This window comes from Genypterus blacodes, unplaced genomic scaffold, assembly GCF_046128005.1.
Source record: "Genypterus blacodes isolate CSIRO-AG114 ecotype Tasmania unplaced genomic scaffold, CSIRO-AGI_Gbla_v1 ptg000348l_1, whole genome shotgun sequence".
Classification (NCBI taxonomy): Eukaryota; Metazoa; Chordata; class Actinopteri; order Ophidiiformes; family Ophidiidae; genus Genypterus; species Genypterus blacodes.
In genome coordinates, this window is record NW_027467132.1 from 1,950,810 (window position 1) to 1,971,450 (window position 20,641).

The 20,641-nt window shown below is 44.3% G+C and overlaps 1 protein-coding gene and 7 non-coding genes across 14 annotated transcripts in view; 7 read left to right on the forward strand and 1 right to left on the reverse strand.

The window, feature by feature from the left end:
• Positions 1-20,641, forward strand: part of LOC142988755 (partitioning defective 3 homolog) — a 269,011-nt gene that overhangs the window by 12,479 nt on the left and 235,891 nt on the right. For all 7 annotated transcript variants that reach the window (XR_012960619.1, XR_012960620.1, XM_076137995.1 and 4 more), the window contains exon 2: positions 15,262-15,363. Coding sequence is in view for 5 of the 7 variants with exons in the window: in XM_076137995.1 (XP_075994110.1) it covers positions 15,262-15,363 (102 nt within the window). In the remaining 2 variants the exon portion in view is untranslated. The remainder of the gene's footprint in view (positions 1-15,261; positions 15,364-20,641) is intronic.
• trnaw-cca (transfer RNA tryptophan (anticodon CCA)) lies at positions 3,424-3,495 on the forward strand. Its single transcript has one exon. It is a non-coding gene; the product is annotated as a tRNA-Trp (tRNA).
• On the forward strand, positions 3,811-3,882 carry trnaw-cca (transfer RNA tryptophan (anticodon CCA)). The gene has a single exon. It is a non-coding gene; the product is annotated as a tRNA-Trp (tRNA).
• Positions 4,024-4,095, forward strand: trnaw-cca (transfer RNA tryptophan (anticodon CCA)). Its single transcript has one exon. It is a non-coding gene; the product is annotated as a tRNA-Trp (tRNA).
• trnaw-cca (transfer RNA tryptophan (anticodon CCA)) lies at positions 5,292-5,363 on the forward strand. Its single transcript has one exon. It is a non-coding gene; the product is annotated as a tRNA-Trp (tRNA).
• Positions 5,577-5,648, forward strand: trnaw-cca (transfer RNA tryptophan (anticodon CCA)). The gene has a single exon. It is a non-coding gene; the product is annotated as a tRNA-Trp (tRNA).
• trnaw-cca (transfer RNA tryptophan (anticodon CCA)) lies at positions 5,772-5,843 on the forward strand. Its single transcript has one exon. It is a non-coding gene; the product is annotated as a tRNA-Trp (tRNA).
• trnaw-cca (transfer RNA tryptophan (anticodon CCA)) lies at positions 11,227-11,298 on the reverse strand. The gene has a single exon. It is a non-coding gene; the product is annotated as a tRNA-Trp (tRNA).

Consider the following 20,641-nt stretch of genomic DNA (forward strand, 5'->3'; position numbering starts at 1 on the left):
TGCATCTCTGACCACAGCAAACCTGGCCGTCTGCCTGGTTGCTCGCCGGCCCGCATGTTTCTCTTGTTCTGTCGCTCTGCTGTGGCATTTGGTGGCATATTGTGAACGGACGAAAAGAGATGGAAGAAAATCTAATCCGCTGATGATGGATAGAATATGACAACACCGATGTCCCCATGTTCAGCGTTGTTAGAAAAACACACTTTGCGGCGCTAATGGAAGCATCTGCGTTCAGCTCAGCCCTTCATGCTCTGCCAAAAACAATGAGATGTATTGAGGCTACGGAACATTACAGTCCTGTTTCAGGCATCAGCAAGTCTGGGAATTACCTACCGAGCATTGCTGTGTGTGTGTGTGTGTGTGTGCATTAGTGCATGTATGTGATAATGTCTATTATAGCATGCCAGAGTAATTCACTCATCAATAAATGCACAGAGTTCATTATCTTTAACCTTGCAGCACAGCCTCGGGCGCTTTCTCACAGCGGCTCCTTCATTGTTTCAACACTGTAATTTCCCTCACCTCACCTCTCCTTGGTCTCCTTCCCTAATTTGTCCTCCCTTTTCTTCTTATCTCCTTTTATACCCAGCCTGCTCCAGTGTCTCAGTGTCTTTTGTTTTTCTATCATGCCTGTATATCTTCTTTTCTCCTGAAACATAATCTTTCTTCTATATTTGTCACTTTATTCTTGGTGCTTACAGTAAAACCGTCTCCTGCTTACATTTCCATGGCTCCTGCAAATTCAACACCGAAGACAAAGCCAGTGCTCGAGTACACAAGCATGCAGAAGGTTCCCTGGCCCATGTGTTCACACTCTTACTCTTTGATTTTCACACAAAACAGATAAACCAGTTCCAAACCTGTAGGAGATCTAATGAAACACTGTGGTGGATTGTGGTCCTGAGGTTTGGATCTTTGGATGAGTCGTACATTAGTAGCTTAGCAGTCTTTGTAGGAGTCACATGAGAGGCATCCTAGTGAGATGACACGTTCAATACTGTCCACTCCTTCACTTCATGAGCTTTATGTTTTACATCTGGAGTTCCTATGGAGCTCTGATCAAACCCATGTGGACACGCTGGTTTCTTCTCCTGGCATAGAAGATGGCTTCTGTTCCTAGGCCCTTTCTTAAGTGTGGGTGCGGATTCAAAAAGTTAAATATAACATTCTTATGTTTGGAAGACTCTCAGAAGACAACGTGGGAAGATCGGAAAATTACAAAGTAGGAAAAGGAGACGCGTCCTCTTTTGTGGTTTCCTACTTTCTGACACTTTTGACACAGGATGCTCCAAAGTCAATTTTCTGCATGATTGACAGACATATGCTCATTAACTGGGACAGTCTTTCAAGGTTTTGGAGGTGATCCTGACTGTCTTAAGCCCACTGGATGGATAAAGAAGAAGCTTCGTCATGTTAAAGCCTCATTCTGGTGCTTTGATCTCCGCAGGCATTGCACCCGGGCACTGACCTCAACATAATGTGAGCATAAAGCCGTATTATGTTTTTGTCAGTTATGCAACCACTGACACATCACTGCTCCCCTCTGCTCACATCATTATCTTGGATTTTGAAAGGTGAAATTTGGAAATCTATTGGCCCACTTGCAGTTACTTGTTTGACCGTAGTGTTTGTGCAATCATTTACCTGCCTGTTTGACTTATCTTATGGGAAAACATGGATCTGGGCTGAAAAAGTAGATAGTAGATAGTAAAGTTGAACCTGATCTACACTCTACTTTACTGTATCTTCACTTTATTAAATAACAGTGACCTAGTTCAGATGTACATGAGGGGAAAGTCATCAAGCTGGAGTATCACTTTAACAATGTGCTTACCCAAGATGGCTCCCACATGTACCCTGCTCTCACTTGAAGCTTTAGTTGTGCAAGTATCACGCTGGCATCCAGACGTCCTGTAGATTCTGAAGTGGGCTGCTTTGTATTCACGAGTGATTTGACTGAGAATCAAACCCAGAAGGAGAAAAACAGTGCAACTTTGCCACATTTAGAATAGTTTAACTTTATTGTAAGTTTGTTTTGTAGATTTCTCCTTTCCTCTCTCCCTACTTCTTCCATCCTTTGTCCTTGGTCTCTTCCCTTTCTGTGGCTCTCCCACTGGAGTCCCCGCTCCCTATCCTGCTCGTCTGTCTCACCTCACCGATTCTCCTCTTTCTCCATTGACCCTCACGGATGTTTCCCACTGATGTTGCCTCTCTTCAGCCTGAAGTGCTTTTCCTATGTGTCGGCTGCTTCCTGAGCCGGGTCGCCGAGCGCTTCCCGAGCCACGACGCCAATTCCTCCAGCTCTAAAGGGGGGGAGGCGGTGTGCTAATATGAGTTTGTGTAGGTTACCTGAATGTCAAACCTGCCTGATTAGCTCTTAACTCAGACTCAGATAAGACTTTGGCATTCAGTAATGACTTTATAATGTTAAACGTCTAAGTAATAAGTCATGATTGACCTGATAAGCACAGACAATCCTCTGCTGTGTGGGATGGAGCGGCAGCCTGATATCGACCTCTCATGTTACACAGCCTGGCCCCTCCTTAGGAAGATAACCTCAACTGGGACAACGGCAGTGGGCAGAACACACAGATTGGATGATTTCCACACAAATTGGTATCATCATGAGAGCATCCATATTTTTCCAGTTCCCCCCCAACATGTAGAACACAAACATCCAGAGTTAGTAGGTTATGAATGAATCTGTTACCTGAGGAATGTGATCGGCACGTAGTGTTTGCTTCATCCATTCTAGCTTGTCAGGTCTTGTCCATCATCTTAAGTGAACTGGTGAAATTAGAGCTCAGTCTGAGGCGCTGAGCTCAGTTTTGTCTGTCTTTCCGTCTCTTTCTTTCACAGTAATTACGTGTCTGTTGTTCACACAGTGAGATGTCAGCCTGTGTGGATTTTGGATGGTTGCCCCCTAAGTGTCTTCCTGCCCTCGGGTCTGTTGTTTTTAATGACACAGATGAAAGAAAAGCTCCATTTATGATGTAATGTGTACATTGAGAACATATCTATAAGATCTATATTTAACAGAAGATAGTTGCTGCTTCTTTCATAACTCTTATTGGAATCATGCAATTTTGTCATGGAACTGATGGTGACATATCTGTTAGAGCTTTGTTTCTCAGTGCTTAAAAGTTAAGGTACTTTTGGTGGATGAAAGGTTTCAACTGTGGCTGCTGCACTTTCAAATGAACAGTCACAGCACTGGCTCTTATCAGGCTATCAATACTAGCTGCTACCTGACTACAGCTTCCTGCCGGCTCCAGAGAGGATGCTGAAGATGTGTTTTTATGTGTTTAACTCCCAGTGCGTTGGGAGAACGCAGGAGCATGCAAATGTAGACTTTTTGTGACAAAGTAAACCTGCTGCACAAGTATCATCGTCTGCATTTGCATTATATCCCGATGAAAGCCAGACCTTGTGGCGCAACGGTAGCGCGTCTGACTCCAGATCAGAAGGCTGCGTGTTCAAATCACGTCAGGCTCAAAATTTTTAAAAGGGTTACACACAACTGGAATCTTCTTCAAACATTTTCAAGCTCTCTATGGTAGCTTAAATAAAAATGACAAAGCTACATTTCTTCAAAAAACAAGGACCCCATACCTCCACCAAGACAAACGATATTTGCTACGCATTTACTGTAACCGGTTTGTGCATTTGCATGTCACCAGAGGAGCAAGACCGTGTGGCGGGTCTCACTCTGTGTTCACATCACCTCATGGTCGGTCAATTAAAAGCCATCCGTAAAAGAACTTTAAGGTTTTACTGAGTAAACCTGCTGCATTATCAGCATGGGAACAAGACCTTGTGGCGCAACGGTAGCGCGTCTGACTCCAGATCAGAAGGCTGCGTGTTCAAATCACGTCAGGGTCACATTGCTTTTTAACAGGAGTTCTGTAGAAGTTGTGAACTTTACAAAAGGAATCTTTAACAGACAGGACCGCGTCGATAATTCTTTATTTACTGCTATTCGGACATTGGGTAGTCATCAGTTCGGTCATTGTTGCCATCCGTGACCTTGTGGCGCAATGGTAGCGCGTCTGACTCCAGATCAGAAGGCTGCGTGTTCAAGTCACGTCGAGGTCAAACGGTTATACAGTATGTAAACCTAGGAACCCTCTAATAACACTTCAAAGCATGCTTTACATTTTTGGCCACAATTCCCCAAACTGTTCTCCTCCATAACACTGCACACACTCACACCTTGTTATGCAGTATGATGCTAATGTACATCACACACTGATCATTACATCATTCTCTTCCCACCTTTCATTGCCTACACTTATACAAGAAAGATATGAAGTCACAGCAAGGATAACAAACCAAAATTCGGCAATTATGGAAAACTGACCTATTTTTTTAAGTTTTCCTGGATCATGATTTAGATCCTGACTGTATCTGGGACCAAAGTCTCCCCTGCCACCCTTTGTGTTAGAGTGACAGGGTTTCCAAATTAGTAGCAAACCCTGTATTTTACTGTATACTGCACTAACAAGGAGGCTATTTGTGTTGTTGTGATGGAAAGAACAAGCTTCTAAATCAACTCCCAATGCCACGTGTCTGCAGGATGCAAAAGGACGTTCTATTAAAAAGTCAACAGAATCGGTGTGAATTTGCATATGTGTGTATTGCAGCAAGACCTCGCGGTGCAATCTTAGCATGTCTGAGTCCATGTCAGAGGATCAAATCACTTTAAGGTCAAAGCTAGTTATCTAGTGAAGGAGTCTAATTAAAAAAAGACACAGTGATGCAAAAATACTTCCAAGGAAACCAGAAGCAGCAAACTAGTGCCTGAGTAGTTAGGTCATTTTCCATTGTGGAATGTTTTCATCAAGCTGAGTTGGAGGAGATGGGCCAGAGCCAAGGACAGGGAACAGGAGCAAAGTCTGACTGCAGCCTGATGTCCCAGCTGGGATTCAGAGAAGTCAGTCAGTAAGAAAGTAAATCCAACATTAGAAATAAACCTGCATGTGGCTCTTAACTTCAACAGCATAGTAGAATATGCAGGGTGCAAATGTAAGTTGTGTGAAAAAGTAAACTTACTGCTTCAGTATCAGGATGTGTGTTTGCATGTGTGCATGCATGCAAATGGGTTCTTATGGTGCAGAGGTAGAAAGTCTGACTCCTCATCATAAGGTCACATTATGTCAAGGTCTAAATATTTCACACTACTTAGTGAAGGAGAACAATTAGCAGTCACAGGCTATTGCATGAGAACGTTTCGTACCAATATAAGATCTGTAGGACAATGTAAAGCTGCTGCATTATCTCCATGAGAACAAGACCTTGTGGCGCAACGGTAGCGCGTCTGACTCCAGATCAGAAGGCTGCGTGTTCAAATCACGTCAGGGTCAGAACTTTTTAAGGTTCCTCTGAACAAAATGTTGTCACCTTGTTTTTCCCTCAACCACGACTTTGTGGTTCAACGTTCTGACTCAATATCAGAAGGCTCCGTGTTCACATCACCTCCTGGTGGATCAGTTAAAAGAGATCCAATAAAGAAGTTTAATGTCAACAAGGAACCCATAGGACAAAGTGAACCTGCTGCATTATCAGCATGGGAACAAGACCTTGTGGCGCAACGGTAGCGCGTCTGACTCCAGATCAGAAGGCTGCGTGTTCAAATCACGTCAGGGTCACAGCTTTTTAACAGAAGTTCCGTAGAAGTTGTGAAAATCTTTAACAGACACGACCATGTCTATAACTCCTTACTGCTATGCATACATTGGGTACTCATCAATCCGGTCATGGGTGTCCTCCATGACCTTGTGGCGCAATGGTAGCGCGTCTGACTCCAGATCAGAAGGCTGCGTGTTCAAGTCACGTCAGGGTCAAATAGTTATAACTTAGACTTTAGAATCCTCCTAGAAACTCTTCAAAGCATGCTTTACATTGTTTGCCAAAATTCCAACCCCCCCCCCCCATAACACTGCACACACTCACACCTTGTTATTCAGTTTAATCCTTATGTACATCACACACTCATTATTACATCATGCTCTTCCCACCTGTCACTGCCACTTTCACTACACTTTAAATGTTTGATCTATATCTGTATCAGAAACTTCCTTTGGGCCTCAGTTCCTCTGACTGCAGACTGACGTATGGGTGAAGTAACAGCAGGTGTTAGTGGCACCTGGATAAATACAGGCTGGGTTGTGTGTGTGTGTGTGTGTATTGTCTTTGAGAAGGCAGCGGGACATGAAACCACTTTGTTGTGGACATGAGCTAATTTAGTGCTCACCACTTGTAGTACAGATGTGGTGAGTGCAAAGTGATGCCACTCCCTCCAGTTGGCCTCAAACTCTCTCGGGTTCTTGACGTCTGCCCTACATATGGTGCGCTTGAACCTACAGGGATTTGCACACGAGCGTGTGCACTCACACACACACACACACACACACACACACACACACACACACACACACACACCTACAGCTCTCTCCCTCAGTGAGCCCATCCTCCTTCCTTTGTGTGTAGCCTTGTATAAAGTGTGTAAGAGGGTTTCATGGTCACGCTCTGCTTGCTCCTCCATTAACCATGACCTGCTGAACGCTGCCCATAACAAACGGCTGCTGTGCATAGAAATGTCTGCACTGGAAACTTTGTGCACAGTCACCAAATTATCTCATTCTGGTTTGGTTGATGATATAGAGACTCCCTGTACATGTTGCATCATTCTGTGCCTGATTTCTGAAGCCTCATGCCTCACATGTGGCACACAGCAGTTACGTATGTGTTGAACACGGAAACAGTATAAAAGTGCGCTCTCATGCTGTTTTAACCGCATTCACACATAGAAACTACAAGGCAGTCATAGAGCACATACCTCTGAATAGTGAAGGCTGAATAGTTCTCCAATTAGGTTTCTGACTCTCTGAAGAAAGGAAACAGGTTATTGATGAGACTATGCAGCTTACTCAATCTGATTACTCTCTGCCTCAGGAAATGCAGATTGCATCACTCAAAAGAAGGCCCTCTCCTCTCCCATTCTACATTCCAAAAGCTGAAACTCGACACTGCGTCCCTGCTTGCTCCATCTCCACAGATGTGATGACACCCTGAGCTGCCTGCCACCTGTTTCACTTGTGTGCACTTCCTAATTGAAGTTTGTTTCTGTTTCCATTAGTGGCCGCATGTGGATTTCGATTTGTGGTTTGGTCAGCTGGAGCTTGCTTTTGACACTCATTTGCTTCTTGTGCACGCAGCCAGAAGTGTGTGTTGCTAAGATACACGTCTATTCATAGTCTTTTTTAGCATGACCGCGATCTTTGCATTTTTATTTAAACAGTAAACAATAAGCGGCACATAAAGAATTCTTTAGGCCCCGGCCACCTCCTCCTTAACACACACACACACTGATCCTACAAAACCCTCTGTGACCTCTCTGTTTTCAACATCTGCACTGTGTGAAAGAGCCGTGTGTGGTGACATCTCCACAGCGGGTTGTCTGCTCTCGGTGATTCACTCTGTGCGCTCTGTGTTTCTTTTGGCTAATTTAGCCGTCCCATCTGGCAACCATGACCTCTGCGCTTATGAAATAATAAACAAATGTGTGCGCAGAAATTGTGCTGACTTGCCGCCTTGCCTCTACACACACACACGGACAAAGAGCTTTGTCAGTACTCAGCCGGTTTGAGTGCAGCGGCGTGTCGTAGCTCGCAGGGACTTTACGGTGACTTTCAGTGCCATTATCAGCATTTTGTTGTTTCCAGCAGCTGTAGCCAGTGTCAGACTTTGTTCCATTACAACCTGGCAACACAAGCCGGCTTTGTTTTATTCCTTCAGATATATGGAGTATTTGTTGTGTTTCATATGGAAATCACTGAATAACAATGATATCCGAGTGTCAATTCTAAATGAATAGCCTCATTGTTGTTATTCTTAGGTTGTGTTTACAAGCACATTTTTTCTCAGGCTTGTGAATGGACGCCTCTTTGTTACTTTTGTTACCTGATTTTACCCTCATTTCATTTTCAACTGTGAAACTTTAACCCAGCAGATGAACACGCCAACAATGTGTCTCCCTTCATGATGACTGCTGTCCTGCTACATATGACATCATCACATCCCATATCCTTATATGGGCCTCTACATACCTGCAACAAAGCATTATGTTTCAGAATAAAAGACTCTTTTAAATTTTAGGAAATGTAGGAATATATTTAGGATTATTACACAAAATCAAAGACTTTGAATTGAGCAGAATAGAGATTTTCCACATTAAGATTTCCTCTTACTATTCCCCTTTGAAGGCAATGCAGACCGGCTCTCCCTCGGGGTTCTGAGACTCACATGTCCGCTCTGTAACATGACACCCTCACCTTCTGCTTCTGCTATCTGTTAATTTCTTCTGTCAAGCACATGGAACTAACGATGATAGAACGAATTTCCCCCAGCACCTTTAAGAACATGATCTTTTGTTTCATTCTTCCATAGGGAGGTCAGAGGTCAGGCTGTTCTTTAAGCTGCTGGAGGGATTCAGTGTCTTGTAGCTTCTTCATCATACAAAGAAATCATGTGTGCTGCATGTATATTCATGTGAGGTATGATAACAACCAAACAACCTCCCTACCTGGCATCAGACAGATAAACATGCTAACAAAGAGAACTTTGGGATCCAAGCCAACATGCACGAGTTTACCACAGAGGAGGAGGAGGAGTCAGTGCAGCTCAGAGTCCAGGCCTCCTCATTTAAATCAGGACTTACTAAACAGAAACGAGTGTTCAAGCTTGCCAATCATGTTTAAGGCTTTTAACAGTGAAGGGTTTCTCCATTTTTTTTCCATGTGATCCGCCACAAAGAAGAGACCACAGACCATAAAGCCACACACACACACACACACACCATCATTTAAATGACGGTTATACTCCAATAGATCCAAACCATCTCATTAAGCCACACGTTTCCTAAGATGGTTAATAAAGAATGTTTCTAACCATAAAGAATGTTTTTGCACATGAAACCATCCACTTGTCATTACATCGCATTATTCTTCCCACAAGGTATAACAACACATTACTGCAGTTTAATGGGTTTCAAGGGGTCTGGGTTTAAGTCCACAATCACCGGCACATCTCATCTAAAGGTTCACACTTTAATTGGCTTAATGATGTATCATTATGGAGCAACCTCATGTGATAATGTCCGCTTTAATTTGTTACTAAGACCTTCATCTCAGCAGTGGTTCAGACTCACGCTGAGCCATGAAGCGCTCTGTGTGGTGTGGACACACACACACACACACACACATACACACACACACACAGGTACAGACATTTTGTCTGTGTTCAAGTAAAGAATGCCTGTATATTTGCCTTCATGTGACAGTGGAGTATTTACTACAGCGCCCTCCACCTTCTCTCTCCCCACCCATTGTGTGACTCCAGTGTAATAACAGTGTGTGTGTGTGTGTGTGTCTGTGTGTGGGGGGGTGCTCTAATGCTCAGGGTATCTATATCTATATAATTTCCTTTTTTCTGTGTTACTGTCGCTGTCTTTACGCTCCATTAATCTGAATGCTGGAGACGTTTTCTGCAGGAATACTGATTCTACTGAATAAAAGGCTTCAGCATCCACGCTTGCACTGTTCAGTCATTTCTTGTTTGGATCAATGCCAACAATCAGAGAGAGAACGAGCACGTTTCAGACCTGAGACTTGACTTTGTTGTAATTAGTTGGTTTGGAGAGCAGCTCGCCAACACAGCAGTCGTTGCCAAATTCGACACGGAACAAGTGTCTTTGTTGAATGTAGTCTTTGTGTTGATGTCCGACTGAACTAAGCACTCTGGAGCCATAGACACTTCATTAAATATATAATAATATTATTCTCTTTATGTTTAGTGGTTCTAAAGGTGTTGGTTTTAATGTTGTCCCTCTCTGCATGAGAGTATCCAAGTTAAATATAAAGTAACTCCTCCTTTTTTTCATTTAAAGCCCTTTTCCTTTCCTCATACAATTTTCCATCCCTTTCCCCAAACAGAGGCGATAGAAAAATGATGAGAAAATTTGAAAATAATGCACACATATCAGCTGCAGGCAGAGAGCCATGTGCTGACAGCCATGTGCTGCCTCTGTGAATATGACGCTGACTAAACTGACTGACCGGACCTGCAATAATAATGAGAAAATTCAGGAGCAGCAGTAGGAGAAGCCTGCTACTGACCCATATCTGGCACTGTGTATTTGTGTAGATAGCAGATAAGAGGCTTGTGAACTGGTGTGTGTGTGTTTGTGTGTGTGTGTGTAAGAGTGGTGTTTACGACCAGCAAGGGAGAACACACACAGTCACTAAATCACAATGTTATTGTGCTACACATTGTGCAGGAGGTCGAGAGGTGATCTACAAGGGTGACCTGCTAAATCACCAGGAGGCCTGTACTCCCAGAGGTCAGAGGTCAAGTCTTCTTAAGTCTGAGGCGGTGAGGGTCTGGAAATTCAGGTTTCAATGACGTTTTGGCGTGGTGCACATTGATTCCCATGTAGCCTGTGTGTATCAGTGTAGTTCACAGTCCCATCTTGCTCCCGCCAGGATTTCTTTGGGCCAAGCGGTTGTCTTCAGCAGCTTGGTTGGGGGGTTTGGTCATCGTATTACGGGTCAACCATATGGCACGCAGAAGGCATCCTACACTGAGCCAAAGCTATTATTGACATCTCACATGGACCAAATCATAGTATTTGATTTCTACAACTATAACCTACAACATCCTTGTTTACTATATTTAGTCTTTTTGATGAATATGTTGGACTTTTATAGCCTTTTCCCGGCATGACACATGGAATTCTGTGAGTTGTGTACCACACTACCCTCACCTACATATTTAACTCAAAGACATAATTATGAATGCAGCACGTCTGTGTGTGTGTGTGTGACCTTGTGAGCTGCATACCGATCGAATCTCCGGCACATTCTCGGTTTAGGCAGCAGAGCTTGTTGATGACATCTCTAGGTGATAACACACAAGATCACATTTCATCTGTGTTGTAAAGTAGATGTTTGTGGTGAAAGTGCAGAATCTACTTCTTGACTTTCTTGTTTCTTTAAGCGGGTTGTTTGTAATGCTCCACATTCCTCCTGCTGAGTAACAGGTGTTTGTGTCATCTTTGCTTGAAGCCAGCACGCATTTCGGTGTCCCTCTATGCTAATGCAGCATTCTATCTGCGATTAAGACGGATTACAATGTCACAGAGGCGTTGAGTTGAATCCCAAAATGTTGTGACCCCGACGTGATTTGAACACGCAACCTTCTGATCTGGAGTCAGACGCGCTACCGTTGCGCCACGAGGTCCTGCCTGTGGGGGGCTGAGGAGCCGCTTGTGTAGCAGCCATTCTCCCCCCTGTGGGAATAGCAGCAGTTGCAAGCGCTAATGCAACAATCATAAAACACACACAGGCACATGCTCTCTCTCTCTCTCTCTTTCAGTCACACACACACACATACACACACACACACACACACACACACACACACACACACACACACACACTCTCTCTCCCGTTCCCACTTTCCTCCAGGGCACCGTTCTTTGTGTGGTCTCCCACTCTGGCACAAAGAGACAGATAATGGGGTGAAGAGAGGTATTGTCCGGGCTTCTGTCGCAATTGTGCGCATCCGTGTTGGCGACACAGAGAACAACTCCCTCTCTGTTCCTTCTCACCTTCTGCCGTGCATCAGATAAGGAGATACCTGATCAGACCACGGTGGTGTGTCACTCACTGTATGAATGAACAGGGGAAACCCAGGCAGGCGGCAAAATCTTTATGGCCCTGCATATCTGCTCCTGCTCTCCCTTAAAGAAAGATGCTTTAACTGTCAACACAACACCACTTATGCTTCAACAACCTACTCAGGCAAGCTACAAGATGTATTTTACGCCAACATATTGCAAACAACAGGTGCCTGGCTTCAGCTGCTGAGGCCCTGACAGCTCTGTGGAGAGAGTGGGAGTCACTCTGGCATGTCGTCCAGCACTAGGAGACACATTTCCATTGTCTGCTGTCATTGTGGACTTGTGTGATGGTGTCATATCGGTTCTGCAGAGCTTCTAGTTCATCGCTGAGCTGCAAAGTTAAAGTTACATTTTAACTGATGTGACTGGAGGATACTTATTGCTGATTTCTGAAGGTATTCCATTACCCTCACCCTCGTCTCTGTTTGCAGTATGATTGACAGGTATGCGTTGCTCTCACATTGCACTGAGTTTAAAATTTTCACCCAATTCACATTACAAGACTCAGATTTTCAGTGGAAGTTCTACTTGACAGCCATGCTGGTCATACATGGGCTCTCAGTGATGCTTGCAAAACCTCACAGATTCAAACTCAATCCCAGGAATGTGTTGCAACAGTGTCAATGTTGCTGTGTGCCACTATTCAAGATGAATTTGAAGTCTATTTTTGGAAGCCCAGTGGTGAGAGTGCCAGTATCATTTTGAAGGCTGCTGATAACATGATGATACTGAAATGAAATTACATTAAAAGAAAGAAAGGAAAATACACGATTCTAAATGAGCCTGACTGGAATTACACTTTTGATTTAAACTGCAGGTTATTGTTAATGAGCTGAGATTGACTGTTGAGTGTATCAACTTTATGCCCTACATGCTTTTACTGTACACTAATACAACTGACTCCATCATCACAATGAAAGTCTCTGCTTTCTCTTCAGTGTATGTGCGTTGTTTACATAATATGGGTGTTTGGCATTTAATTTAGCCCATATGTGTCTCAGATGTGGACAATCCTTCATTTATCTGCTCTTCTTTGTTGCTCTGAAGCGAGACTCTAACAAGAATCCATTTGAAATATATAAAACATGAATATTTGAACATGATGTCACCGTTTTCTAAGACTGGATCACTTAGCATGCTTCCTCATAACACAGAGAGATGTTTAAGAAACTCTTTAAGAAAGGATGAGTTGCTAAAGACCGTAATTCCAGACAGGCAAAGTGGGGGGCAGCTCCATCACCCGAGATCACCGGGGTCCTATGATGCTGATCGCGCGCGTGCATTTGATGTCTTGCAGGTGAGCGACGATTCCACTAACAAACATACAGACAAACATACACCAAACAGTGTTTATTAATGCGTACGGCGGGATAAGTGGCCGGTATAACAAATGAACGTGTGTTGCGGTTGTAATATTACGCACGCTGGAAAGAAAAGAACGGCTAAAGGCTAAAGTTACGTTTGTTATGCTAGTTGTGGAGGGGGCGTGGCCAGGTTAATTTCAGAGAGCTACGTTTGATAAAGTTGACGTAATCCACGAAGCTAACGCATATTTAACCTGGAGTACAATGTTTTACTAGTCATGTAAATGTAACTACTACTCATATACATTTTTTTAGATTATTAGTAAATTGTCATGCAACCTTCAGATCAGAAAGGCCACCAAGCCCACAGTGGAACCTTTCTGTCCTTTCTCTTTTTTTCTGATTCCTCCCTGTGGGCTTTCTGTTGTTCGTCCAAACTTCACCTGTCAGGTGACGTCAACGGTGAGGGGTCACCGAGCAGAACTTGACCCTTGTTTTGGTTCGTCCACCACCTCTGCTGCTGTTGGGTCAACATGTCTGAACTCTGTATTTGGAGAATAAACAGAGACATTTCTGTGTCTTTCAGCTTCGTCTGAGGTTAAACAAACCTCTCTTCCATCTATTTGACCTTCTTTAAAGTCAAACCGTTCTCTGTAAAGCCTCAACATTGTAATCAGGTCAGATGTAAAGCATGTAGCATCACTCAAGCTCACGTTCTCCCTCTATTCTAAAAGTCTCTTTGACATAAACTTATTATTTGTTAGTCATAATCCATCTAAGGAAGAATTCTATGCTGTCAAAGCATTGCCAACAGTTTAATGCTGAGTGAGTTTGTGCTTTGTAACGACTTCCAAACCCTTTGAGTTGTGGCACTGTCTTCCCTTCTGTGTGTGTGGTGGGGATCTGGTGAAATTTGGAAAAATAAGAAATAAATTCCTGTGTTGGACTCCATTCAGGAGCAGCAGCCCAGTCAAACAACCATCAATCAGTGCAGCTCCCAGTTCTAAATGTGTGTTACTGTGCCTCAACACAAAGACGAAGCCTCTATAAAAACATATGAACTCATTAACACTCCAACACTTTCTGTAAGCATACTAAGGACTTTCCTTTTAATTCATAAATGGTTTATACTCACCCTGCGATCGTCCCCCTCATGATCTGGACCCTTTTCTTGGTGAACCACAGTGAAGCTCACTACAACAGAACACTGCATGAAGGCATTTAACCACAGACCCCAAGACAACATGGTCTGGAAGAGAAAGCATGGAGGAAAAGAGAGAGAAGGGGAACAGAGAGAGGGGGGGGAACAGAGAGAGGAAAAGGATTCTTTCCTATCACAGTGAAGGAGGAAGGACAGTCGGTGAGGGGAGAGCTTTCTCTTCATCCTCCTGCCTGACTGAGGAGTGCCTGTGGGTTATGAGCACAGAAACGGTGTGAGGATGAATGAGGGAAGGAAGAGGATGTGACTGCTGTACACTTGCAGCTATGTCCATTTTGAACTAAACTATCCCAGAATTGAGCGATCAACACTGCAGCTTAACCATCTTAGGCTGTTTCTTATCAAATTACATTACATTACATTACGATCATTTGGCAGACACTTTTATCCAAAGCGACTTACATTACAGTTACCACCCTTCGCAGAGGGGGGAGCAATTGAGGGTTCGGTGCCTTGCTCAGGGGCACCTTGGCAGGGGCTCGAACCAGCAACCCTCCGGTTGCCAAGCGGAAGCTCTACCCACTGAGCCACTGCCTCCCAAATTACCAGCTATTGTGTAACACCAGCAAAATCTACACTCTGCACCTGAGAGTGCAGTTTCAATGAATCTAAATGAGATGGAAAGTAGCACAGAAACGCTCTGCACCTCCTTTTTGATGCTTTTAGAAGGAGCAGAAGGCCCATTTTGCACTCCAGCAGGGAATTAGGATTTTCCATCTCCACGTCACAGCGCTGTCTGCCAGTTATCTGGATCGTTAATATGAACCACATGGTGATTCGATAAGCTGATACTAAGAAGAAACATCTATCAATCCAAGTCCTGTGGCCAGGCAGTGCTGATGTGTAACGGCTTTCCTTACACACTTTTGCCACATCCTGAGTCAATATGGAGCTCATCTCATCCCATCATTGATCTCTGTGGCTGTACCTCTCTCTCTCTCTCTCTCTCTCTCTCTTACCCTCTTCATCTCATCATATTCATCATTTTCCTCCACCAGGATCCAAGCTACTGGGTTCAGGTCCACCGGTTGGAGCATGGAGATGGAGGCATCCTGGACCTGGATGACATGCTGTCTGATGTGGTGGATGACAAAGACAGGGTGAGTCACCGTGTGAATGTGTGTGTGTTAGTGTCCAATCATCATTACTGTTAGTAATCGCTAAACTCCGGCGCACCACTGTGTTCCCCGTAATCATTTCAACCTGTTGGCACGACTTCATAGCTCTGATTAGACGCAGGGTGTTACAGAGGCGGTGACTCACCTATGCTGTGTTACTCGTTCCACTTTGATGTGTGTGAGCTTGTGTACGAGTATAACACAGAGTGATATCACACAACTGACTCGTCCTGCTAGACTAACAGTAAATGAGTACCCACAATCCTGCTGCACCCCCCCCCCCCCCCAGTTAGAGCCCTGCTGTGTGAGTGATGCCTGAATCATGAGCTGTTTGGATTGAATGCTTGGCTCTAACCCCCACACACTCGCCAATAAGAGATCAGATGGAATATTGCTGGTTTAATAGATCAAATACGTTTGATGACTTCAGATATCTGCCTTCTGAGATCACATTATTCACTCACCATAGTCCATAGTTGATGTATTTGATGCTCTCGCCCCCTTTGTGACTCACCTGTGTGATGGGGCACCGCTTTAATGGACGATGATGATGAAACCTGTATGTTATCTTTGATTCCAACCCTTGGCAAAGCCCCTCGGGACATCCGGTGTCTGGAAGCTGCTGCCATCTTATGAAATCCCAAATGGTCCCAGGAACACGGTGTTCCCTGTGCCGCTTTCTCTTGTTCAAATATGATGACATCACAGTTTTAATGCAGTGATACGTACTGTAGATGCTTCCTGGTTTGTTAGGTGTGTTTATATAGATATGAGAGAGCGGGAGAGAGAGAGAGAGAGAGAAGGAGTACAGTACACACCTTATAGTGATTATGTGCTGGGTGCCATGGTAACGCATCAGGTGGGATCAGTGTTGAGAGCAGCTGTTTTGCACCTGCTGTCTCCAGCAAACCCCCCAAACACCCCCTTCATTCATGCTCTCACTCGCTCCAGTCCTCTCCTCTCCTCTCCTCTCCTCTCCTCTCCTCTCCTCTCCTCTCCTCTCCTCTCCTCTCCCTCCTCTCAAGCCCACCTTTTACAATCACACCCATTGCAACATCTTCATACTGTGTCTACCTGCACCCCCTGGTGGAGGTTTGTATCCATTACACATCTGTCTTATTCCACCAACATTCCCAAATGTTAAATCACAATGCGGTGTTATAAAGACACAAGATTGTAAAGTTTATGCTACTGTTCATTTTATTTTACGAGCGTGTCAAAGTCACACGCCTAACTGTGCTTTGTTTTTATGAGCGTGTTAAAGTCACACTACTGTTTACAGTTAGGGCCAGGCAGCGAGACAAAGATCGATCCACAGTTACACACACACACACACACACACACACACACACACACACACACACACCGTTAAGTCTGAGGACGGCTGCTCTAAATGTCAGACTGTATGTTTAACAGCATGAAGGTTAGGACTGGACAACTACACACCAGCCTCAGATCTGTTTGTGTGCGTGTATCTCAGTGAGTGGGTGTTTAAGTTGAGTGTGTGTGTGTGTCTGTGTAGATGTAGAGGTAAATCCAGTCTGTCCAGTTCTTTCTGTAAGCCGCTGTTTTCTTTCCTCTTTTAATCCTCATCTGTTCTCTGATAGCCCAGTAGTTAAACATGCTGTAACTGTGTTCTTATGTCTGTTGTTGTTGTAGTGTGTCTGTTGTTTACACTCTACCTGCTCAGTTCATATCCCTGCATGAATATATGATGTTCTATGATTGACTTTGTAATAAGCTTTTATTACATTATACTACATTCATGATACATACACACGTGTGGGTGTAGTTCACCTATCTATCACCACGGTAACTTGGATAGTTGTCATTTGACTTGGATCAAGTGATTTTCTTCACCACAGTAATCACTTTGACATGTAACGTGTATCATGTTACAACTTTTGAACTGTCCTTTTGTCAAATGATGTCATCGTCTTTGAAGCTTGTCCAGTTGTGGATCCAGAGTAAACATACAGAAATCCATTAGTGTGTTCTTCAGGTTGAACCTGGGCGATGATGATGATGATGATGGCTCAGAACCAAATCCTTTTTTTTTGTCAGACAGTTGCATATTTGCAGCTTCCGTGAAGGCTTTACTCTAGTGAGTGCACTTTGTCTTCTCCCTGCCTGTACATGCATCCATCCCTCATTACTTGTGCCAGGAGAGTAAACAGTAGATTTGTAATCGTGTAAAAGTACGATCATGTGTAAGGTTTACAGTAAATCTGACTCCATTAGCAACTTATAATAGACTACAATTACTGACTGAGATGTGACTGATTGATTTACTATGATGTGGTCTGCTCATGCACAGAATGGAATCACGTGTCAGTCTATCAATATGGAGCGATCATCGTCTGAGGGGAGCTAATAGACAAACTGTTGTTGTTGTTGTTTTGCATGCTGTAGTGACTGACACAGCTCCAGCTTGTTCCTTGTTTCTACCGTTCGGAGCTCCGACAAAACCGCTGAAATCTTACGTGTGTGTGTGTGTGTGTGTGTGTGTGTGTGTGTGTGTGTGCGTGTGCGTGCGTGTGTGCGTGTGTGATGCCTGGCTCGGTTTCAGCAGTCAGATTATCAGGCTGTGATTCATACGCACACGGAGTCACGGAGCTGCGTGCTGGAGCCTGTCGCTCTACGCTTCACAGAGCTGCAAAGTGAAGCTCCTGCCTGGATTCCACCTGCATGACACATATGGAGGTAGAGGTCACGTAGAGGTAATAATGTAAATATGACAACAGTAGTGAAGACTTTGACATCTAGCACTTGTTTCTACACAACAGCACAATGACCTTACTGCAGTCAAGGTTGTGCTCCAGAGGCAAATGCTCTCCCCGCGTCCGCAGCCATCTTAGGTTTTACATGACTGATCCCCTATTGGGAAAAGACACCTGGACCTCCTGAGACCTGGATTAGATTTATTCTGTATGCATTTATAATTTATCCCTGCTATTTTGGATTTATGGAACCTAATAAGTAGAAAACAAAAGTGTGCCATGTATGAAAACAATGAATATAACACATTTCTCCTAGTCTGCTATGTTTTCCAGCGACCCAAAGTGATTTTCAGACCGCTAGTGGCAGCGAATAAACGTCCACACATGAGGACAACAGGTTTAAGTTCAACCCAATGATGTATAAGGTGCAGGGTGGGAAAATGACTATGTCCTCATATGAGGACGCAGGGTCTCGGGAGGATATGTGGTGTCCCTTACTTAGTGAAACAACTAACCCAACCAAAACCTGATGACACAGGGAGGGACGCCAAAAAACTCAAATCTTCATGTAGGCAGGCGGAGGAGGAGAGTCGAACCCTTCTGATCCATTTTCTCTCTCTGCGTCTGCTATAAATCCTCGGTTATTCAGTATAAATGTTCAGTATAAAGTCTGATATCAGTGTGCAGGAGTGTGTTTATGTCATCATCATACATTTCTGGCGCCTGGAAAATATACTTTTACGTTTTGGGGATTGCAGTTATTTGCTGTCTTCTAAGCTGCGAGGCGGAGAGATCAATATCACTCTCATGTATTTTTGTGTCAAACTGAGCGATATCTCCGGGACGACTTTAGTTTAGCTTGGCACAAAACTAACAGGAAGCTGCCGGAGGATGATTTGTTTAGCAGTGATTTTGCAGTTGCACATTTTTCAGCTCTCGTGTCTCTCTGCTGTGTGCGTGTTCCTGTAGGGTGTTAACCTGTTTATGTAGTGTGTAATTGGCACCGGTGTGAGTGTGTTTGTGAGCACCGGCATGTTTCAGGAGCCGTGCAAGTGTCTTCCTGCTTGCCTGAGCGTACCCCTGCCAGGCCTGGTGCAAACCGACTGAGCTCAGCTTCACCTGAGACGACCTGGTGTAGATGTGTGTGTGTCAGTCTAGAGTTTACAGGAAACAGGTGGAGATGTTCATTTAGCCGAGAGCCTCAGATTAGATAGAACAAATCCATTCAGTGTCAGAACCACTCTGGCTCTAATTCAGGCATTTAATACACACAGCAGATGGAAATGTGACAATTTAGTCCAAAGATGCCCGATTAGAGGACGGCCTTAGGTAGGAACGCCACAATACGGGCCTGCTAGATGAGTTAATGAAGGAATAAAGGGGCTTTCAGCAAATCACACATATGTCTGTGATATGGCAAATTAGATGAAAGTCTAATGATGACTGCAGGCAGACCGGGCTGGAGCACAGGCAATAAAAAGGCGTTTGATAATTAAGCTTCAACGCTGTCAGCTCAGGTCATCCAGGCTTCTGAATGTGAAGATGTCAGATTGTAATTTTCAAACCAATCTGAGGGAAAATGGAAGGAGTTTCGTGTGAACTTGCCAGATGATTTCATTAGAGAAGAGAAGTCGTCTAATCAGGAGTCACTGGTTCACCGCGAGGTCATACAGAGTCAGAGTTAGAGCAACGGAGCCACCAGCTCCTATGGCGTCTGAGTCTTTACCATTGGTGCCCCAGGGACAGGCTCATCCAGACAGGTTGTTGGTTTGAGACCCTGTGTGACTGTAGCTCTCACACCGCTCACCTCTCTGACTTTCACCAGGCTTTATCTGGAATGTGTACGATGATGTCATATCAAGGAAAGGACAATAGAAGTACATGACGTTGAAAAAGCACTGGTCTATTATAAATGATATCAACTTGAGCCTCCACCAAGACCGAGTAGTCCTCTAATTATGCACCCGTCTCTCAATCATGTCTCCTTCCACTGAAATGACATGGAGATGACATCATCCAGACAGGTGCGACGATTTAATTCCTCCCTGGATCAACCAGATCCAACCAGCTGTGACTAACGTTTGGAGATATCCTGCTCACAGACAGACAGACAGACAGACACACAGACAATCAGACAGACACATTTCCTCCTTAGTAGTGGAAACACTCACCTGGCCTGGACCCCAGATTTGTTCCACGCTGCCTTTGTTGCTCCCTATCGTCCCACTTTGTGCAGCTAACTTGTTCACATCTTGCTGACCTTCCAGTCTCTCCTGTCTTAATTGGCAGATCTGCGATGGCCCCGCCCCCACTTTGTGTCTCCCCTCACTTCAAACATCATTAACCAGTCACAGTCCACCGAGCCTCATCTAACTTGTCAGCTTGCTGGGTTCGCAAGTTTACCACCGAGAACTTTGGCGTCTCGGAGGAGGGGATATCAAATAATTGACGAGTATTTCCCAGGCTGAGCTTCCAGACGGCCTCCCGGGGTTTAATGATGCCGGGGTTGTAGGGGCGAATTCCCAGGGGTGATTGAAGGA